This window comes from Gossypium hirsutum, chromosome A02 (genome assembly GCF_007990345.1).
Source record: "Gossypium hirsutum isolate 1008001.06 chromosome A02, Gossypium_hirsutum_v2.1, whole genome shotgun sequence".
Lineage (NCBI taxonomy): Eukaryota > Viridiplantae > Streptophyta > Magnoliopsida > Malvales > Malvaceae > Gossypium > Gossypium hirsutum.
The window spans coordinates 108,001,343-108,022,901 of NC_053425.1; the positions used below are offsets into that span (position 1 = coordinate 108,001,343).

Here is a 21,559-nt window from a genome sequence, read left to right on the forward strand (position 1 = left end):
CGAAGATTACTTAAATACCAAGTCTTTCCTAGCCAGAATATCCCTCTATCGTAATTTAATAGCACAATAAATCACTACAATCACATTTACAAAATATGCAAAACAAATAATAAAGAACACCAGAATTTTAACGAGGTTCAGCAAATTTTGCCTACGTCCTCGGGCACTACCAAATATATTTCACTCCAAAAATTACAAATGAAATTTACAAATAGAGAGAGAGAATAATGCCTTAAATAGAGAATGGCAATTATGGGATGAAGAAAGTAAGCAATGGTTAGGCCTATTTATAGTTGAGGTTCAAGGATCAACTTGCAATGTCCCTATACAATTAGGGACCAAAATTGCAATTATCCCATGCCAACTTTTAACCCAACTTGCCAACCAATATTACTTTCTACTTTCGGTGCCCACCCCATTTGACTTTTCAAACAATGGTGGGTTCCAATACATAAGGAAGTGTTTATCTCACTAGAGTCCTTAAGTAGGACTTGGTGAAGTAAGAAATATATTAATCATCTAGTTCAGAAAGTTGATCACTGAAAACTGATAGGTGCTAATTTTTAAGAGCTCTAGCTTTATGTCTTCGCTTGAAAATGTCCTGCCTACACCGCTTCGTCTCGCTCTTTAATTCAATGAAAGGTTCCTTCTCTATACTTTCTTTCTCTGTCTCCAACATCATTCGCCTCTTTGCTACAGCATAGGCTGCAGCCTCGTCTTGCTGCCGCTGCTCTGCCTCTTCCTGCATAATTTGTGTCTTCAGTCGTTTTCTTTCAAAGAAAATTGCAGCCAAATAAAAATGAGAGCTGAATTCAACCATCAGGATGGTATACGATAGTACCAAACGCCCTTCCCTCGGTAAATATATATTTTTGAGGCAAAATGACAGCAAAAGGGAAAGAGAAAGGAGATCACGAATTAGACCATCAAGGGACTTGATCTTCCTGTGAGGCCAGCGAGGAATACCAAATTCTCTGCATTTCCTTTTTAGGACAATGAGACCAACGTTCAAATTTCTAGAAGCTTCCACTATAGGAAGATCGAAGTATTTTGCAAGATCTTCAAGAGCAATTCTGGCTACATCCTTAGAATCAGCTCTTTTTTCTTTTTCACTGCAACACCTGCAGTTTTCCCTCAATTTTGAAGACATTATGCTTCATAAATAGCAGACAAATTCAGATCTTAGAAAAGAATGCACACAAAAGGAGCTAATCTGCTAGAAAAATGCAGAACAAATATATCAGCCATTATTCATCAATGTGAATAGCTGCTAGTCTTCAACTAATGAATCTGAGAATGACAAGTCATGGGGAAATAAAGGCATATGGAATACCTTTTCACATTTTTTAGGGACATATAAATGAAAAACCTGTTTTCCACACATGTTCGTACATATTAACAATAAACTGCGTGTTTATAGGTCAACATTAATCCAATTCAGAGTCCAGAGAAATTTGGTATATGCAATTATGAAGATAACAAATACAAACCAAATCCTTGTTCACAGAACATACGACTTCTTATTCATGTGCATTTACCAAAAAAAAGAAGCTCTAAAAGAACCTGTTGCATTTTGTTCGGTTTGTCGAGATTTCAATAACTCAGAAGTAGCGCTTGAATTAGGGAGGCAATTAAGATCCTGATCAAGTACAAGAAGACTTCTTTTCAAGTGGTAATGATTATCTCCATCCCTCGTACAAGTTTCCTTAGATAACTCCCTAGATGGTCCTCTATCTTCGGTGCCACATCCCCTCTGGAAAATCAATTGAAGATCATTTGTAAGTGTCGGGATAGACTTCAACTTCGGGTTTCTGCATGATGACTCAAGTCATTAAAGCATCATTAAAGCAAAATAGAAGTCAATCAAAGAATGTCAAAACTTGCTCGAAAAGACATGGAAAAAAATGGAAGAAGTTAAAGACATTTGCACTTCCTACTCAAGCATGGGCCAGATTGGGAGTGTAGACTGGACCTTGTTCTCACATTAATAGTCTTTAACAGTGAAAACCCAGGTGAGAAAAAGTCCAACTAAGAAAAATCAAAGCATCGATCCAATTTTATCGGATGTCCCCAGAGGGACAGAAAAATCAAAGTATGACATATGGACAATATGCTATTGGTAATGAAGGGTTTACCTTGATTTTGCCTACCTGGTTTTGATAGGCAGAAGTCTCTTGATAAATTTGTTAACATTAATGGGAGACAACATTAATGACAAACAATACAAAGTGGTGCAAGTTTAGAACCCTAAAGTTGACTTTGAAAAAGTGGCATGGGATAATTTTTTTTTGGTCCTTGAGATAATGGGCTATTTATTGTTTGGTCCTTAAACCTTAACTATAAATAGGCCTTCTCATTTCTCATTTCAATTCATCCCAACCAATCTTTCTCTCTTAGTTTTCTCTCTTCTCCCATTTGAGAATTCTTAAGGAATTCTATTTGTTTGTAATACTTTGGAGATAGTAAAGTTATCATCTGGTGTTAGTGCCCGAGGACGTAGGTATAATTTACCGAACCTCGTTAAATCTCTTGTGTTCTTTCTTGTCCTATTTTTCTTTCAATATTTGAGGGTATAATAGTAGTATTTAATTGTGCTATTAAATTACTATAGAAGGGATATTCTGTCTAAGGAAAGACTTGGTATTTAAGAGATCCATGTGATCCACCTCTCTTCCTTGGGAATTGAACTTTGTGTGATTTTTTAGTACAATAATTTACACGTTTCCGACCCTATTGGAACAACAAGTGGTATCAAGAGCCGAAGGTTAATCGTAGTATGCTCTGTGGTTGCAGTTTAAACTGATCTTCCACATCAGAAAAGATTTCCTTAGGTATATTGAAAGATTATGGAGAAAACGGTCGGTGTAGGAGCTTCAACATCGTCCATGTGGACAAGACCGACAATTGCAAATGCAAGATTGGCCGTGGAGATCTTTGATGGCACGGGCCATTTTGGTATGTGGCAAAGTGAGGTTCTAGATGCCCTTTTTCAGCAGGGTCTAGACATTGCCATTGATGAAGAGAAACCAGATGATGTACAGGAGAAAGATTGGAAGGCGATCAATCGGTTGGCATGTGGCACAATTCGATCATGCCTTTCTCGAGAACAGAGGTATGCTTTTTCAAAGGAGACTTCTGCAAATAAGTTGTGGGTGGCACTTGAAGAAAATTTTTTGAAGAAAAACAGTCAAAATAAGCTCCACTTGAAGAAAAGACTGTTTCGCTTCACATACGTCCCAAGTACCACAATGAATGATCACATCACCAAATTTAATTAGTTAGTCACTGATTTGCTGAATATGGATGAGACATTCAAAGATGAAGATTTGGCTTTGATGCTGTTGGGGTCACTTCCTGAGGAGTTTGAGTTCCTAGAAACTACTCTACTTCATGGCAGGAGTGATATATCTCTGAGCGAAGTCTGTGCGGCCTTATACAGTTATGAACAGAGAAAGAAGGACAAACAGAAAAACTCAATCAGAGATACAGAAGCTTTAGTAGTCCGAGGTCGTTCATACACTCGGAAGAAAACTCAAAAGGGGAGATCAAAGTTAAAGTCCAGACTCGGGAAAGATGAATGTGCTTTTTGTCATGAGAAAGGCCAATGGAAGAAAAATTGTCCAAAGCTGAAGAATAAGGGAAAAGCTGCTGTAGATGCTTGTGTTGCAAAGCATGATACTAGTGACTCTGAACTATCACTGGTTGCATCATCATCGTCGTTCCATTCAGATGAGTGGATATTGGATTCGGGTTGTACCTATCATATGTCCCCTAACCGGGAGTGGTTCTCTGATTTAGTAGAACTAAATGGAGGAGTTGTTTATATGGGCAATGACAATGCCTGTAAAACTGTTGGGATAGGTTCAATCCAATTAAAGAATCAAGATGGATCAACCAGAGTTCTGACTGATGTTCGGTACGTGCCCAGTTTGAAGAAAAATCTCATCTCATTGGGAGCCTTGGAATCCAATGGTTCAGTTGTTACTATGAGAGATGGGGTTTTGAAAGTGACATCTGGCGCATTTGTGATATTGAAGGGCATCAGGAAAAATAACTTGTATTACTACCAAGGTAGTACAGTTATTGGAGCAGTCGCTGCAGCTTCCGGCAACAAAGAATTGGACTCAATACAGTTGTGGCATATGAAGTTGGGACATGCCAGTGAAAAATCCTTGCAAATTCTGGCAAAGCAAGGATTGTTGAAAGGTGCAAAGGCTTGCAAATTAAAATTTTGCGAGCATTGTGTTCTGGGAAAGCAAAAGAGAGTGAAATTCGGTACTGCTATCCATAATACAAAAGGTATTTTGGAATATGTTCACTCAGATGTGTGGGGGCCTTCCAAGACACCTTCATTGGGAGGAAAACACTACTTTGTTACTTTTGTTGATGACTTTTCCAGAAGAGTTTGGGTGTATACCATGAAAAATAAAGATGAAGTGCTTGGAGTTTTTCTTAAATGGAAAACTATGATCGAAAACCAGACTGGCAAGAAAATCAAGCGGCTTAGGACGGACAATGGAGGGGAATATAAAAGTGATTCGTTCTTCGATGTGTGCCAAGAGTATGGTATTGTTCGACACTTCACAGTTAGGGATACACCACAACAGAATGGAGTGGCAGAGCGTATGAATCGAACATTGCTGGAGAAAGTTCGATGTATGTTGTCCAATGCTGGGTTGGGCAAGCAATTTTGGGCTGAGGCTGTGACATACGCTGGCCATCTTGTTAATCGTTTGCCATCATCTGCATTAGAAAGAAAAACTCCTATGGAGGTATGGTCTGGAAAACCGGCTACAGATTATGATTCCTTACATGTGTTTGGAACCACTGCATATTACCATGTGAAGGAGTCAAAGTTAGATCCGAGGGCAAAGAAAGCTCTCTTTATGGGAATCACTTCTGGAGTGAAGGGATTTCGTCTTTGGTGCTTAAGCACAAAGAAAATGATCTGTAGCAGAGATGTTACCTTTGATGAATCTGCCACATTGAAAAGGTAGCAGATAAAGATATTCAGACGAGCAATACTCCACAGCAGGTGGAGTGTACTCCAAAACAGGTGGAGTTTGAGCAGATGGGGATTTGCCCAGTTAATAAGTCTAATTCTCCAGCCACAATGGAAGAATTAGAGGTTGAAGAGGTTCTGACCCAAGAACCACTAAGTATACCAGAACCAGTTGCAGTTGCAAGGCCACGGAGAGAAATTCGTAAACCTGCTCGATTTACTGATATGGTGGCCTACGCCCTTCCCGTTGTTGATGATATTTCTATCACTTATCAAGAAGCAATGCAAAGCTTAGAAAGTGATAAATGGAAAAGCGCCATGAATGAAGAAATGCAGTCTCTCCGGAAGAACAATACTTGGGAGTTGGCGCAATTACCGAAAGGTAAAAGGGCAATCGGATGCAAGTGGGTATTCGCAAAGAAAGATGGATCTCCTAGCAAGAAGGATATTCGCTACAAGGCAAGATTGGTAGCTAAAGGCTATGCTCAGAAGGAGGAAATTGACTACAATGATGTATTTTCCCCTATTGTGAAGCATTCCTCCATTAGAATTTTGTTGGCCTTAGTAGCACAGTTGAATTTGGACCTAGCTCAACTTGATGTTAAAACGGCTTTCTTGCATGGTGAGTTAGAAGAGGAGATCTATATGACTCAGCCCGAAGGATACACAGATGCTGGTGGTAGAAATTGGGTTTGTAAGCTAAACAAATCGCTATATGGATTGAAGCAATCCTCGAGGCAGTGGTACAAGCGATTTGATAGCTTTATGAGAAGGCAGAAGTACACAAGAAGCAAATATGACAATTGTGTGTATTTGCAGAAGCTGCATGACGGATCTTTCATTTATCTACTCTTGTATGTTGATGATATGTTAATCGCTTCGAAGAGCCAAAAAGAGATAGATAAGCTGAAGGCCCAGTTGAATCAAGAGTTCGAGATGAAAGATCTAGGTGAGGCCAAGAAGATTCTCAGCATGGAGATAAGTAGAGATAGACAGAGAGGCAAGCTTTGTTTGAATCAGAAGCAATATCTGAAAAAGGTATTACAATGTTTTGGTGTAAATGAAAACACAAAACATGTAAGTACCCCACTTGCTTCTCATTTGAAACTTAGTGCTCAATTATCTCCGAAAACTGAAGAAGAAAGAGAATATATGGCAAAAGTTCCATATGCTAATGCAGTTGGGAGTTTGATGTATGCGATGGTGTGTACGAGGCCTGACATTTCACAAGCTGTTGGAGTTGTGAGCAGGTATATGCATGATCCTGGAAAAGGACATTGGCAAGCTGTGAAATAGATTCTACGGTATCTTCGAAAAACCATAGATGTTGGTTTAATTTTTGAACAGGATGAAGCACTTGGTCAGTTTGTAGTTGGATATGTTGATTCCGACTTTGCTGGTGATTTAGATAAACGTCGTTCAACTACGGGGTATCTCTTTACTCTTGCGAAAGCCCCAGTGAGTTGGAAGTCTACCTTACAGTCTACAGTAGCTGTGTCTACTACAGAGGCAGAATATATGGCAATTACAGAAGCTGTTAAGGAGGCTATTTGGCTTAATGGATTGTTGAAAGACTTAGGAGTTGTTCAAAGTCACATAAGTTTATATTGTGACAGTCAAAGCGCTATTCATTTAGCAAAAAATCAAGTCTATCATTCAAGAACCAAACATATCGACGTAAGATATCACTTTGTGCGGGAAGTCTTTGAAAAAGGAAAAATTCTACTTCAGAAGATTCCGACAGCAGATAATCCCGCAGATATGATGACCAAGGTGGTAACAACAATCAAGTTTAATCATTGTTTGAACTTGATTAACATCCTGAGAATTTGAGCACCTTCAGGTGTATGGCGCTCGAGAGTGCATTTGTAGGCACTACAAAAGATAACTTTATCGAATTTGGGGAGTTGAAGGAAGTGTGTGAAGATGTGATTATCCTAATCAAATCTTCAAGGTGGAGATTGTTAACATTAATGGGAGACAACATTAATGACAAACAATACAAAGTGGTGCAAGTTTAGCACCCTAAAGTTGACTTTGAAAAAGTGGCATGGGATAATTTTTTTTGGTCCTTGAGATAATGGGCTATTTATTGTTTGGTCCTTAAACCTCAACTATAAATAGGCCTTCTCATTTCTCATTTCAATTCATCCCAACCAATCTTTCTCTCTTAGTTTTCTCTCTTCTCCCATTTGAGAATTCTTAAGGAATTCTATTTGTTTGTAATACTTTGGAGATAGTAAAGTTATCATCTGGTGTTAGTGCCCGAGGACGTAGGTATAATTTACCGAACCTCGTTAAATCTCTTGTGTTCTTTCTTGTCCTATTTTTCTTTCAATATTTGAGGGTATAATAGTAGTATTTAATTGTGCTATTAAATTACTATAGAAGGGATATTCTGTCTAAGGAAAGACTTGGTATTTAAGAGATTCATGTGATCCACCTCTCTTCCCTGAGAATTGAACTTTGTGTGATTTTTTAGTACAATAATTTACACGCTTCCGACCCTATTGGAACAACAAAATTCACATAAATGACACTCAGAACAAAATAGCTCCATTAAAAGTTTGTAAGCAAAGGAAGAAAAATAATATCTCTATCTAATTCTTAATATAGTTAGACATCAATATGACAAAACAATGCCCCTAGCAGAACAAGGAAAATGAAAATAACCAATGCTAAGATGCCTCAACTATTGCAGAACAATGGTTTCAAGAGACATTTTCTCAATCAAAGTGAAACATGATAGTTGATGAGAAGGCTCAACAATGATGTGACAATAAATGCAATGTGGATGCAAAAAATGTGCATCTGAGCACGAAATCTGGTTCTTCTGATTTTTTATTCTGATGTTTAATCAACATTTCTCTTCTAAAATTCCAAATAATTAAACAGCTTTGTCTTGCACTGAAATGATCAAATAAAAAACCGGACTTTGCATGCACGTGTGATAGACGAATCAATCATCCAGGCATAGAAATAAAATTGATCCCAATTCATAGAACCAATCAGTCGAGCAAATGAGTAGCTGAAAAGAGAAAATGTGGAAACGGCGTACCTGGAAATGGAGAGTAAAGAAGGAATGAAGAAGAAACGTGGAAGACGGTGGATATGAAAAGCAAAAGAGCAGAGCCACAAACCGATAACTCTGCCTTCGAAAAGCTCGTGGGCCGGTACCCCCTGCAATAGAAGAAGAGGGGCTGCTGCAGTTTCCACGTAGGGGCCATCTTTTCTGAACACAAACTCTCTCTCAACCTCATTTTCCTCTCCATTCTCCAATCGGTATACATGCAAGCTTCTGATCAACTCTGCAAACAACACCAAAAGAATCCAAGAGAGGCTTTAACCAAGCACAGAAAAGAAAATCTAACAAAAAACCAATTATTTAATCATAAAGCAGCATTGGTTTGGTTTGATGAGGGTATGGGATTAATTACCTTTGTTGATGGTATTTTCAAAGACTACGAGAGTTGTCAGGCAAGGGCCCTGTGACAAGTCCATGAAGAAGAAGAAGAAGAAGAAGAAGAGAACATGAATCAGATGTGGGATGATGTAGAAGAAATAGAAAAGGACAGGCAGGCAGGCAGACAGAACCGAAGGTCTACGGTCAAGATGGACAAGTTTGCATGACAGTCTCCCAGTCAGTCTTGGACCATGGTTTTACGTTCTATTTTATTATTATTTGTTGGACTGTATAATTAATAATAATAATAATAATAATAATAATAATAATGTAAAAGCATCTGAATAGTAAATACATGGTGAATATCCTTTAGAGTTTTGATGATGTTATATGTTGTGTAAAATTACCATAACACCATTAACAACACACTCCCCCCCCCCCCACGGGCCAAAATTTACGTAAGAGATGAGATGACCCAACTCTTTCTTGTGTTGGAGGATGGAGAAGGCTAGGACGAGGGGGCGGCAATGACCAACCAATCTCTGCTTTCGCCACTTTAAATCAACGAAGGTATTTAATTTACCTTGGCCGCATGTCTGAGAAGTGGCATAGGTAGTTAGAATTGGGCCCCGCTTTTAAGTAACCTTTAACAACCTTCCTTCTTTTCTTATTCATTCTTTTTCCTTTAGACCAAAAGAAAATAATAATAATAATAATCCTTAAAGGCTCAAACTAACAATAGAGACTTGTGTCAGTCATACAGTCAATTTTGTCTTAACAAATGCATCCTCTCTATCAAGTAAATAAAAAGTATGCTATTGTAAATACCATATCCTACACAAGAAAATTCTTAGCTTCCCTGCCATGTGTCCATATTTTGGAATTGCATGCCCCCTTGGGTCTTTTGCCTTGTTCTTCATCACTACAAGTACAAATAGATGATTACTAGATATCACAGCAGCATCCTCCAATCACTTAAGCACAATGTTGGAAAAACAATCCATGATTGTTTGATGGATATGCTCCAATAAGTAGAGAGAACAATTGCATTCACCCACCATCATTCTCACGGTTCTCCAAGGAGGAAGGGCATGTTAATCTACTAAAATAACTGCCAAATTGGTATCCAAAGGAAAAAGAATAATCAAGCAAAGTAAAAAAAAAAAAAAAAAACACACATCAAATTTTATCACTTTTGTCTCTTGACAAATAAAATGAATGAATTCTACAATACATGATATTCCAAAGTTCCTGAAGTGAAGAGGCAGTGCATACAAAACTATTTTGCTGGATAAGCCCTTGGTTCTTCTAGACCAGTCGACCAACAAACTTGCTAACCTTGGTACACAATATCAACCAGGATATGATTCCAACCTGCAATTTTGGAGGTTTAATCAGAAAACCAATCAAAACTCATCAAAATCTATCCTTCCATTATTGTATCCAATTATCCCATACAAGTAATGGGCAAATTTGACCCTGGAGATAGGCCCCATTATAAACAACCGAAATAAGAAAAACAAAACCCGGAGGAGAATTCAATTCCTGATTCTATCACATGAGATCGAAATTAAAATTTTAATTAGAGTTCAAGATATTTTTTACCAGGATATTGTTGTTTAAAGAATCCCGTGTCTTCCAGGATAGACCTTACCTGCAAAAAGGTTGTTTGTCATATTCAGTTAATACACAACTGGTTTTCTTAAATTTTGTGTTATCCTCCAATCCAATTGCTTCTTGTCAACTCTTGATGTTCTTATTTAATTTGATCATTTCAGACCTCAAGGAAAAACTTTAATTTCTGGAGTATGTCACTAAGAAGCATGTCTACAGCCCTACCAAACTTGATAGGTATATGATGGAATGACCCATGCATGCTTGGACAAATTGTTATTAACCAGTGAGAGGAAAAAGAGGTAAAATATAACACAAGAATTTGCCACAATCGTTGTAGTTCATTACCAATTGGTTGCACAAATTTTTGAGATATGGAAGCAACAGTAGACCTCCAAAACCAGAAGATTAGCACAACATTAGTTATGACCTACACAAGCAGACAACAAAACTCTTAGGACACTAATTTAGCAAACAAGCATACACAATTTCTAGACTGTTCCATTAAATACAGAACCACCTTCAAGATGAACAAAACTTTCAGATACAAATATAGGACAGCTTCAACTCTTGGCTGCGTTCTGCCTGATCTGGACATCCAAGTGTTTCTTCCGTCAGTACAGGTGATATAGAAACAACTTGAGGGGCCGCCGGGGGGGGGGGCAAAATAACTAGAGTATAGCAAACGAGGTTTTAGTGTTTATGAAATGATGCTCTTTCTTGAAAGAGAAAATAACAAATATATGAACCATAAACAAACAAGAAACAATATCTAATAAAAGTTCAAGTAATTGAAAACAGTTACGCTCTGACCTTAATATATATATACACACTGTACAGCAAATGAAACCGACCTCATTCAATACTCAGGATTAAATTTGTCCTTGATTGTTAAACTTACCAATAAACAGAGAGTAGGTTTCCCCTAATACACCTAAAACAACCTGATAGTCCACAAAACTAGAACATAAGCTTTGTTCCATAGCCTAAATCCTAATCAAATCTCTGTATCAACAATCTATCCTTTGATAGGCACAAAATTTGGATGAAACCCAAAACACCACAAAAAGATTGTTCAAAGAATCAAATTCATATTAGCTAATATGAAGAGAAAATCAATAAGTCATTTACCAATGGCTATGCAAAACAATTTGCAAGTTCATTCAGCTGCCATCCTCTTAAGTTTGGCTGATTGTGCAAATGTAGACGGCCTATGAATTTGAATAGATTTGTTCATCATGCAATTGTGACTGCTAAGCTGAATAAATAAAATTCAATGTTAAATCACTTACTGCGAAAAGGAAGCAGCATCTTTTAAAAGCTGCTTAATCTCTCCACAAAGTTGGATTTCATTGTCAGTCTTGGATGCTCCCTAACCATGTAAAATGAAAATCTAATCAACAATTTGAAAATCTGCAACATAATCTACAAATCTTCGAGGGGATTTAGGTGCCTTCTTTAAATGTAGCCATTTGGTGGCAAATTGGAAGATGATGACAAGGAATAAAATGAGAGGAGCTGCCTGGAATCATCTTTCTTCTAGGATTTCTCCTTCTCCCATTATTCAAGTCTAACTACAGGTATTTGTTCAGTTGCAGAACTAAGCATTTATTCTTCCTCTTAACAAAAGCATGTGATTTACTAACAATAAACTTTGTCAGCTTTGTTTCAAAAGGCAACTCAAGGTAGATGAAATCTTACTTTAACTCCCTACATAAACTTAATTTTAAATGATATTTTTTCCTTTTTTACTTTCTGGCTTTCATGGATCATTCATGTTCATGAGTTGTTACAAACCAGCATTAAATCCCCAAATTTTTAGTTCCAAGGAGATTTTGAACACCTAAATAATAAAACCATACATCAGTTCCATCTAAGAACAACCATGGGTATAGCATTAGGAAACAGTCATGAAAATGGAAATAAGTGATGGAAGACCATTTATACAGGAAAAGGGAATCAATGGACAATGGAAATTAATGAAGCTAAAAACAACTCACGTGAAAATTTAGGCTTTTTTTCTTTTCAAGCAAAAATTGTAAATCATTTTCGTTCAAAAAATCAATATCAATAGGTCTTCGGTCTCATGCCCCATCAAAATCACCGGTAAGTCAACCAAAAAAGATTTCTGACCGTGAAAAAAGAAAATAAAAAAGAGCGCCGGAGAGGACACACACTTTAGAGATGGCGGGATTCAATGTTGATGGGTTGGTATTCTTTTTTTGAAAGTAAAGTTGATGGGTTGTTGGTATGGCCTAATCCATCCAACATGGGTTTCTTTCTTTAAGTGGCTCCAGCCCACATCCTCCATTCGGATTCGGCTTAGGCAAGGCCAGGCCTGTCCCGATTGTTGAGTTTTTATTTATTTATTTAATAATTTATTTTAATTTTTTATGATGAAATTTTTTTATATAGAATATATTTATGAAAACTTATTTTCTTAGAAATAATTATGAAAACGAAATTTATTTTTTCAAAATAAATTAAAAAGCCAAAACTTGAGAAAAAAAACAATTCAACTTAATTATCTGGTTGAATGAATACCAAAAACTATCAAATCTAACCGAACTTCCTCCTAAATTTTTTCTACTATTAATAAGGTTAATTATAAGATACACAAATTAAAAATAATTTTCTTTTAGTGACTTAAAGGGTCGAATGGTAACAAATTTGATTATGTTAAAATAAGATAATAAATTTAAATGTTGTGAATGGAAAAAACAATTCAAGAAAGCTTTGACACCCATTTAAAAGTTAACTCAATTTCAAATTTAGTCAAAAATTAAAAAAATAAATAAGGAAAGGAAAAAGTGCACAAATACATTCCTTTGAAGTTTTAAAGTGTATCCTATGAACAAAATGAATACCCAACAAAAGAAAAGAGAAGAGAATATTTCACTTCAGTCAAGTACTCTTGATTTTCACTGCTATACAAACATGGACATATATGTAAAAAATCAAACCTTTTTAATCCAAAACAATATTATAGGCTATATAGGAGATATCATTTATCTTCTTTTTCTTTAGTGCGCAGCAGTTCTCTTGCCATGGAAGAGAATGATTTTGCATTATCTTGCATCTCTGTAGTCTTCAAGCTGATTCCCTGCCCAACCCATGTTACAACATTTCATTACATTTTTCATCCATTTGAAGTCATGAATAAATCACTAATATCAATCAATTATGCTCCTCAAAAACTTCATCATTACACAAAAACAGTACCTGCAACTTTCTCAAATTTTCCTGCAGCTTGCTTTCTGCCATTTTGGCTGCACTTGATTCCTGCACCCATGGATAAAAGGACAATCATGGTTATCTTGTTTTAACACAGGTACTACATCCAAGGTGACTTGAAGACTATGTTTTACAACGATAGCACATCAAAACTCAAGCTAACCTATAGACGTTGTGGAAACTAACGAATCAAACACATTCAGGATGTTTGCATTTAGCAAATACTTACACCTTGCAAAGAAAACCCATATTTTTTCTTTATTTGATCAACAGCACTGGACTTCTCATCTTGCTGCTGCTCTTCTTTGGTGATGGGTTTCTCATTTTTAACCTTCATCTGCTTCAGCTTACCTGAAAAATATGAAATAATTTATCGTCAAGCGAATACACTGATGGGGGTTTGTTGATTCACGAACATAAAATGACACTGACCTGCTGTGAAAGCCTGAAATTTAAGTTTATGCTTATTAAGAGTTGCTAGGATATTCTGTTCTTTGGGTTTCTCTCCAGGATCATCAAGGTCAATATCATCTTCAAAGAAGGGAAACCAAAAAGTGAAAAAAGAATTGATTAAGCTGATGCAAGAACTTGTCAATCACCATACGCATAGCCAACTCATACAGTATGCAATATATCATTTACCTATGTTTAAGTCTATTTCATCCTCATCCACAGCCTGGTTATCTTTGTTCTCAACCTCGCATGGAAAATTAGTTGTCGAAAAGATGGTAGAAAGCTCTCCAATACTTTCTTTAGTATCTTCTGTTTCCATTTCAGGTGCATGCTTTTTACTGCCAGTTATGTCTTTGAGAACAGAGCCAAAAAGTCCCTGACATGCCAAATAAGTAACAATTTGGGGACAATCTTCAGTTTCAGAAGGTTGTCTAGAATGCAGAGACCAAGCAGTGCAATCTATAATCTACCTTTTTCTTTTCCTTCTGAACTGTGGCTCCAGAGGCAGGCACTTCCTGAGTAAGCATTAGATCTTTCCTATAGACACGGCTGATAAAGTCCAAATTCCTATGAAACAAATTAATACTGAATTATATCCTTGTCATAATGCTAATGCAGATACATAAGACAAGAAAAAGGGGAAGCTTAAGAGTCTTTTTGAACCCCATTTTTAGTTTCATAAACATTTAGACGAATAGAAAGCATAACATGAAGAAAATGACGATTTTTTTAATGGAAAATAATATGATAACAGTGGCTCTATTTGCATGTTTAAATTTCCTATGAAAGCTATGGAATAAGAGTGTTCTCCTTCCGAGTAGGGTGTAGGGATAGCCTTTTGTCAGTAAATAGCAGAAAAAAATGGTTACAAAGATAAGATAATCGCATAGACTACTAAAAGGAACATATACCTAAAAGTTTCCCTCTGGAGCAGAACTGAGAGAATGAAGAATTCTTGATCACCATTCACCTGTTAAAGGGAGTAAAAGAGTAAAACAAAACTATATCCTCAAAGTTAAAATTATATGAACATGTAGTAGTAAAATTATTAGTTATGTTGTACCATTACAAAATCTCCAGAATTTGAAGAGCACATTGAGCTATCAGATAATGAATTTGGTTTTGGTGCAGAATATCTGAAACCTCTGATTGAAGTTTCCTTGAACAAGGATAATTCTGGCAAGGATCTTATATTACACAGCACAATGTTGACATGCATGAGACCAAATCCAGAAATAAATTTGCAAAAAATACCTTATTTTATTTGGCATAAATCGGTTCATAAAAACCCAGACTAATATATGACCATCACCTTATTTCAACTTTTCCACTAGTGAAAAGGAGCATAAGGCCAACATCAGAAGCAGTATAAAATCTTGATGCCCAGCAGCAAGAAGTGGAATGAAACTTCTTCTTGTAGTGAACTTTTTTGACACCCTGAGTCAAAGAGAAAGGTGTTAAGTATACCCCATTTTGTTTTGAAGGGCAGGGTGAGGCTGGGCAAAAATGACGAGTACGTATAAAAATAATGTGCTGATTACCTGAATGGTATGAGTCAAGGAATAGACATATGCAGCCTTCTCAGAGCATACGAGTATGAAAGATTGCTTTGGTATGCCTTCCTCAATAGGACTACCAGTCGATATATTTGCTCCTCTAACTGCTATATCCTGCCAATCTGCAGAATGTAAATAAGAATTACTTTTTCACCAAGTTCTATGACGTTTGACAAAAAAAAAACAAAAAAATACAGAACTAAATGGATTATGCCATCTAGTACTTATTTTAGGAAGCAAACTGAAAGTAGCACATACCCAATATATGCATAAATAGTGCTCTTGAGGGTTTCTTGGGTTGAACCATGCTAGCACTCAGCATGTTCCCAGAATCACTATCGAAGGCCAAAACTGATGAATCCTTTGTTGCAACCACCAAAACATTCTTCTCAAAATTTTGCAGACTGCAGGTTTTAAACTGCATCGAGATGATGCCAGGACTGATATCACTTGCAATATGACTTTGAAATATGATATTGAGACCTTCAGTGTCAACAAGTGAAACCTGTTTATAAGAGTTCAAAGTTAAAATTATTACACTAACACGCCACTGTTATTTCATCCAATATCAGCTGAACGTCCAAAAGTTTTAAAACAACTAAGAATCGAAAGAAAATAAGCTTACATCTCCATGGTCATTTCCAATGGCAACATGTCTTGTGTTCTGCCATATGGCTAAAGAGAGTACAGAACCATTAACCTTAATGACCTTTACACTCTGGATATGATTATTCCTTTTCTTTGTGCTTCCTGAACCAGAAAAGATTGAACAGAGAGAAAAAAAAGAGACATATCATGGTGCTCACTTTTAGGAAATATTAATTGCAGAAAATAAGTTAGCTATGGAGATCTAAAACTTGATAGAACATCTGAACGACATTTCTCATAAATGACTAAACTACTTCTCATTCATACTTATGTTTCAAGATCAAAGAAAAAAGAAAGGAAAAGATTAGTTTGTTGCTCATACAGATGAAGAAAAAAAGCAGGAAGATGACCCATGTATCCAAAAACAACAGCTAAACCCAACTTCAAAACCTTTCAGTCCAAAGGTATACTTAACTATACCTTGGAAAGAGATGAAACTGTTTTCTGCTGTATATGGCTCTGGCTTAAACTTAAAGAAGCGGACCTGAAGTACTCATAATAGGAGAAAAAAATAGTTAGATAACAGAAGAAATCATTTACTTCAATGAAACTATCCCCAGTTGATTTTACCGTTCCACTCTGGTCACCAGAAATGATAATCCTAGAGTTTCCATCAAAACATAGTGCGGTCACTGGTATACCACTTAAAGAAAAATCATCTTCGCTCTGCATTAAGAAAAAAGGTAAAATAAAAACAAGCAAAAACACCACGTAACCAATTGGCAATAATCTAGAAATCAATATTTTTAATTAAAACAATCCATCTGCAAGCTTGCAAGCTTAATGCAGCATGGAAACTAGAAATCAATATTACCTGTTGCTTTAATGACAGAATTGGTATGGGAAAGTGGCATGATATATCCCAAAAGTTGATGGCTCCATCACTGTGTCCAGTTATGTACAGATTTTTTATCTTCCCAAATCCACTAAATTGGTACGAGTTTGAATGACCTCCATCTTTTGACTTTGTCTCCAAGGGAACAAGTGATGGAATATCCTTGACAACTAGAATGTAATCCTGCAAGACCCGAGAAAATGCATATGTAGCAGCAACCAAATTTAGAAAAGTTGCCTTTAAAAGAGAGAAATGACAATGGCAGCAGAACAGAAAACGAATATTCTAATTAACTTACCTCATCCGAACTTAATGCATAAGGGTTGTCAGTGATAAGTTTTGCTACGGTGATGCTTGAATCTACAAATGGCATATTTACCATTACCTCCTTTGGGAGGGAGGGTGGAGACCTTGATTGGCATTGCAGAAGATACTTCTCAATTGAGCAATCATCATACATATAAATATTTCCTGATTTGCCAATCAGAAGGAGAAGATCTTGTTTAACTTTGCTTTGCTCAGTAGTACTTAAAGTGATCATCATGTCCAAACAAGGCTCAGACAAATGAAGCCCAAGTTTAGTTGTGCGAGTTTCAGTATGCTCGTTCAATAAGATTACCTAGTCAAAAATTACATCCAATAATAGAGTTAAGGTTTTTCAAGTTAAAATGACTGGATAGCTTAACTGGGCTAAAAGTTCAAGCAAACTATTAAAAGAATAAAGTGTATTGCCATCCATAGATAACGATAACAAAACATCTAAGTACCTGCAGCAGGCTTGTGGAGGCTACATCAGAGGCACCCATGACATACAGTCGAGTGGCTTTTGCATCAGCATAAGCCCATTTTAAAGATGCTATTGGTGTTTTTTCTGATTTAAATCCAAGAATGAGTTTACAAATGGGAGTATTTTGAATACCAATTTCAGATTGCTTTGAGGTAGGAATGCTCCATATGAGAACTTCTCCATTATCATAACCAACAGCAACTTTACTACCAAAAGGGCACACCCAGCATGCAGAAGTCACATGTTTTGCTTCATTATGCACTGATTGGAACATACTTCCACCAGTAACCAAAATAGATTTGCATTCTCTAATTTCCCACAAAGTCATAAAGCCGTCTTTAAATATTATAAGAATTCTGTATAGAATTGAGCCACACATGAGAAAATACTGACTGCTAACATAACACATTAAAGTTTGAACAAAAGGTAAAGAAATGAAGTATAGAAACACAAATGCATTTAGAGGCGGGAAATCCTCACTATAGGAGTCAACGGTACTTGAAAATTGGCATCTCACAAGAACTTAAGTTATAAACGAAAATTAACAGAATCAGAAAGTAAAAGTACCTTTTGCTTTCAGCTGTTGGCTGAGGAAGTATGGAGATAGCAGCCCTATCAGCTAAAACTTCCGTTGGATTTCCTAAACAAGATGGTTAATCAAGTTAAACTAAACCACTAATGTAAGACAAGATACCACAAAGTAAACTTTCAGAATTCTCAGAATAGCTGCAAACAACGTTCAATAGCAACAGAACTAAGACATCAAAAAGTATGTCCTGTAATTAGAGAGGGTCGATATTGAGGATAGAGAGCTTTCTTTTAGGTAGCTAGGAAAGGACCCATTAGTAAATTCCAAGTGCATCAAGTAGCATGCTTTATTCCTTCCAGAGTGTTTTGTTATCAGGGACATCATAATGATGTCACTATCACCCAAGCCTTGCAGAGAGTAAACAAGAACATCTCAAAGGTAACACTTGAACCTAGTCAAGTTTATTTGTTAAAAGATTATGCCGCACCATTATGCTTAACAACACACTTCAAATCTTAAGCAGATATGTAGTACTCTTTACCATGAGAAGCTGAGAAAGGTATAGTGTATTTCATTTGCATAACATGGCAGACTTCTTGTTCAATCTTAAAAACCTTGATGTTTCCTTCAGAATCTCCAACATACCTGCAAATTCAGATATATTCAAACGGTGCATTTGCATATCTTAAAGTTGAAAAAACCTTCAGTAGAGCTAAGAGCCTAAAATAGGCTTACATGTAGGGACCAGCTTGCATAACTGTGAAAGAAGTAATTTCTTCTTTAAAGACATGTACATGAGACAAGAGCCTCCTTTCCAAGTCCCAAACCTACATTGCAGTTTCCAAAGAAAAATGAATCCCCATAGGGGGAAGAAAACATATTTATAGGAAAAATATAGAGCAAGCAAACGTAGTCAATACTGATTAGACTACTGTAGACTACTGTCATAACTAAGCTGACTAGACTCAGCAAGTAACTTGCCTCGATATGGTTCTTGAGATTTACATTTAGAAGGATGCCTTGATTCTGGACGAACTGAAGACAAAGTATGATTCATATTAGTAACTCTGGGTAACTTGATTTAAAATGAAAATAGGTTTTACAAGGCAAAACGAAATACTGATATAGCATTATTAAGGATAATTAGATGTGTATCAGAAGAACCACAATTGAATGTCACAAAAGACCTCCAAAAACTTGCTTGGAACTGTGTCATCAGATTCAAGTAGAGCTTGAGAGTTATCTTTCCCAAAGAGTTTAATTCTGCCTTCCCTGAAAAATGAAAATTTGTTTAAAATAAAATAAACTTGTAGGATATCGTTATTTCCATACAATCAGATTTCAGATACATCAGTATTGCTCAATGAGAAAGGATATCCAAGCATTACCCTTTTGATGAAGTGAAAAGTGACTTCATGAAAATGTGTATTACTTATGAAGCAAGCAATTCTTTGGTGCCATTCAAGAGAGGGAAAAGAGGCTTACGTAGTAGATATTGCAAGTATCTTTTGAATGGAATCATAAGCAAACATGCAACAACCCAATGGGATCCCGTAATGAAATACCAAATGCGGGTCCACATCACTAGCTTTCAAACCATCAGAATTCACTCCAGGCTGCAATAGAAACAGTCATAGAGTCATAAGCTAGTCACACTTGCTAACTGTTAAACGAACGGATAATTCAGTAGTTCTGCAACGACATGAAGTTATAAGACAGTCATCTTGACCCAAGCTCTATCAGCCACTAATCTCATCCAATTTTGTTGTAAATAAATAAATAAAGTTGCTTTTGAGTGGGTCCCTAGCAGACAAAACAAAGTAAATTAAGATTAAAATGAATGGGATGGAGGCCCCATCAGATCTTACTTGCAATAAAGACAGCACCGCCCATCACATGGACAGGTTTGACTGCTTATTTCTTTAACTATCACCCACCAAATCAAAGATAAGTATCCTAAGTTTTGTTAATTACTTGGTTACTCTAAGTATCCATTCGGATAGAAACGAGAGAAGCCTAAATCCAAAGCCCCAGCAGCTAAAGACATGGCACCAAACGTTTTAGGACAAGCTTTCTTTTGTTGTATACTTATATTATTACGAGCAATTTTTGTGGATTTGACATGGGGATCTAACATTTAGCAAGGAATCTTCATCAAAGCTCTTAACATGGGATTGGGGAGGATGGACTAAAAAGGGGGCGGGGGGGACCCGACGTCTTTAACTTTCTCAAATTTCTACTATGACAAAAAATATACTAAAAACAGTAGTGCATCTAGTTCTTGTAACTATAGCTGATTTGCAATTAGTTTAAACTATAAAAAGAACACTCAGAATCGAAATCTCAGTAGCTTAAACTATAGTTTTTATTTCAGAAAAAAGAAAGAAAAATGGAGAATCGAAAACTATGGAATCTAAAAAGAAAACTGAAAACACATACTATCAGAAAAGAAGAGGGCAGCACAATGTCGAAAATTATTGAGTGATAAGTAGGATTAAGAAAAAGGCCGAGGATGAAGAGAAGAGAAGCAAAGAAATCCTACTGATTTTCTTTCTTTCCATCTGGGTGCGTGAAGAAAGAAAGAGAGGAGAGATTGAGTGAAGCTATTACCTTCTTGGAAATAGAAGCCTTCTCCACTAGCAGCTTCTTCACATTAACAAACATGGATTCCCCTGCTTGCTCCTTCCTAATCCAACAACAGCGTTTGAATCCCAAGGCCAATTGCAGAAGTAAAGTGTATGTAACTCCAAATTCTCCTTTGAGATAACCGACTTTTAAAGGCTTCCAAGAAAGGTGATTGATGAGGTCAGGTGAGGGGAGGGACGGTTGATTACAGTTTCTTTAAAGCGGACAAATCAAGACGAGTTTTGTTTCTTTTTTTATTATTAACGTTAGCTAGGTGGAGGAGGTTGATTAGCTTCTCTCAATTTTTGTTTTTGGACAGTAAATTAATGGCGGGGGATCGTCTTTTTGTCTTTGACTTCCTACTACACGTGGTGCAATCACTATGGGGTTGTTAATATGAGACTGCCCATACTCAAACCAAAACTACGTCTGCTATTTAAATAAATAATTTTGCAATATCCAAAAGAGAAGAATGCATGTCATTTTGGTTAAGTGGAGCAAATAAAGATAATTTCTTAACACAAAAATAACTCTCTATCTATTCTATTACTCTTTAATTATTTATATGCATACCGATCATAACGTTTATTCTCCTCTTAATTATTTTACCTAAAAACTCCTTTCCAAATTTGTCAATGGGATGGGCTCTTGATTTTATTAACAGCTAAAGCCCATTGTAGCCTCGTAGATTCTGATTGTTGGGTCTTGAATGCCCATGCCCTAGTGAGGTGGCCTGCACTGCAGATGGAACTCCTCCTGACCTTCACCTCTGTAAACTATGGCCCAAACGCTTAATTTAATATTTAGTACAGATAATTTTTCCTAATTTGATATTTAAATTTTTTTTGTCTAATGTGATACTCGAATTTGACA

General features: G+C 36.5%; 2 protein-coding genes across 5 annotated transcripts; both read right to left on the reverse strand.

The window, feature by feature from the left end:
• Positions 1-363: 363 nt before the first annotated feature.
• On the reverse strand, positions 364-8,690 carry LOC107939576 (protein RKD5). 4 transcript variants are annotated; one of them, XM_041081573.1, is made up of 3 exons: positions 8,440-8,690; positions 8,061-8,310; positions 364-1,753 (listed from the first exon to the last, which is right to left on the reverse strand). In XM_041081573.1, exon 3 carries the CDS (start codon positions 1,148-1,150, stop codon positions 557-559), a length of 594 nt encoding a protein of 197 aa, XP_040937507.1. In that variant the 5' UTR covers positions 1,151-1,753; positions 8,061-8,310; positions 8,440-8,690; the 3' UTR covers positions 364-556. The 4 variants fall into 4 exon arrangements, with proteins under 4 accessions (XP_040937507.1, XP_040937506.1, XP_016728406.1 ...); XM_041081572.1 differs by having other exon boundaries at positions 364-1,811; XM_016872917.2 differs by having other exon boundaries at positions 1,312-1,811; positions 8,440-8,671.
• Positions 8,691-12,814: 4,124 nt separating this feature from the next.
• On the reverse strand, positions 12,815-21,095 carry LOC107939609 (uncharacterized). Its single transcript, XM_016872953.2, has 24 exons — positions 20,672-21,095; positions 19,547-19,677; positions 19,249-19,333; positions 19,043-19,096; positions 18,797-18,888; positions 18,603-18,706; positions 18,100-18,172; positions 17,513-17,888; positions 17,044-17,364; positions 16,725-16,928; positions 16,481-16,576; positions 16,331-16,394; positions 15,888-16,012; positions 15,521-15,767; positions 15,248-15,384; positions 15,019-15,143; positions 14,770-14,893; positions 14,618-14,676; positions 14,177-14,273; positions 13,896-14,082; positions 13,686-13,784; positions 13,483-13,604; positions 13,242-13,301; positions 12,815-13,122 (listed from the first exon to the last, which is right to left on the reverse strand). Exons 1-24 carry the CDS (start codon positions 20,723-20,725, stop codon positions 13,024-13,026), a joined length of 3,135 nt encoding a protein of 1,044 aa, XP_016728442.1. The 5' UTR covers positions 20,726-21,095; the 3' UTR covers positions 12,815-13,023.
• Positions 21,096-21,559: the final 464 nt, after the last annotated feature.

What these genes read in the sequence shown, in the direction of transcription:
- LOC107939576 (XM_041081573.1), bottom strand. Translation starts at nt 1,150, where the DNA reads ATGTCTTCAAAATTGAGGGAAAACTGCAGGTGTTGCAGTGAAAAAGAA.
- LOC107939609 (XM_016872953.2), bottom strand. Translation starts at nt 20,725, where the DNA reads ATGTTTGTTAATGTGAAGAAGCTGCTAGTGGAGAAGGCTTCTATTTCC. An exon ending in AGGCTTCTATTTCCAAGAAG is followed by an intron (nt 19,678 to 20,671) that starts GTAATAGCTTCA and finishes TTTCTATTGCAG; the next exon opens with CCTGGAGTGAATTCTGATGG. An exon ending in AAAATTTGAGAAAGTTGCAG is followed by an intron (nt 13,123 to 13,241) that starts GTACTGTTTTTG and finishes TGGGTTGGGCAG; the next exon opens with GGAATCAGCTTGAAGACTAC.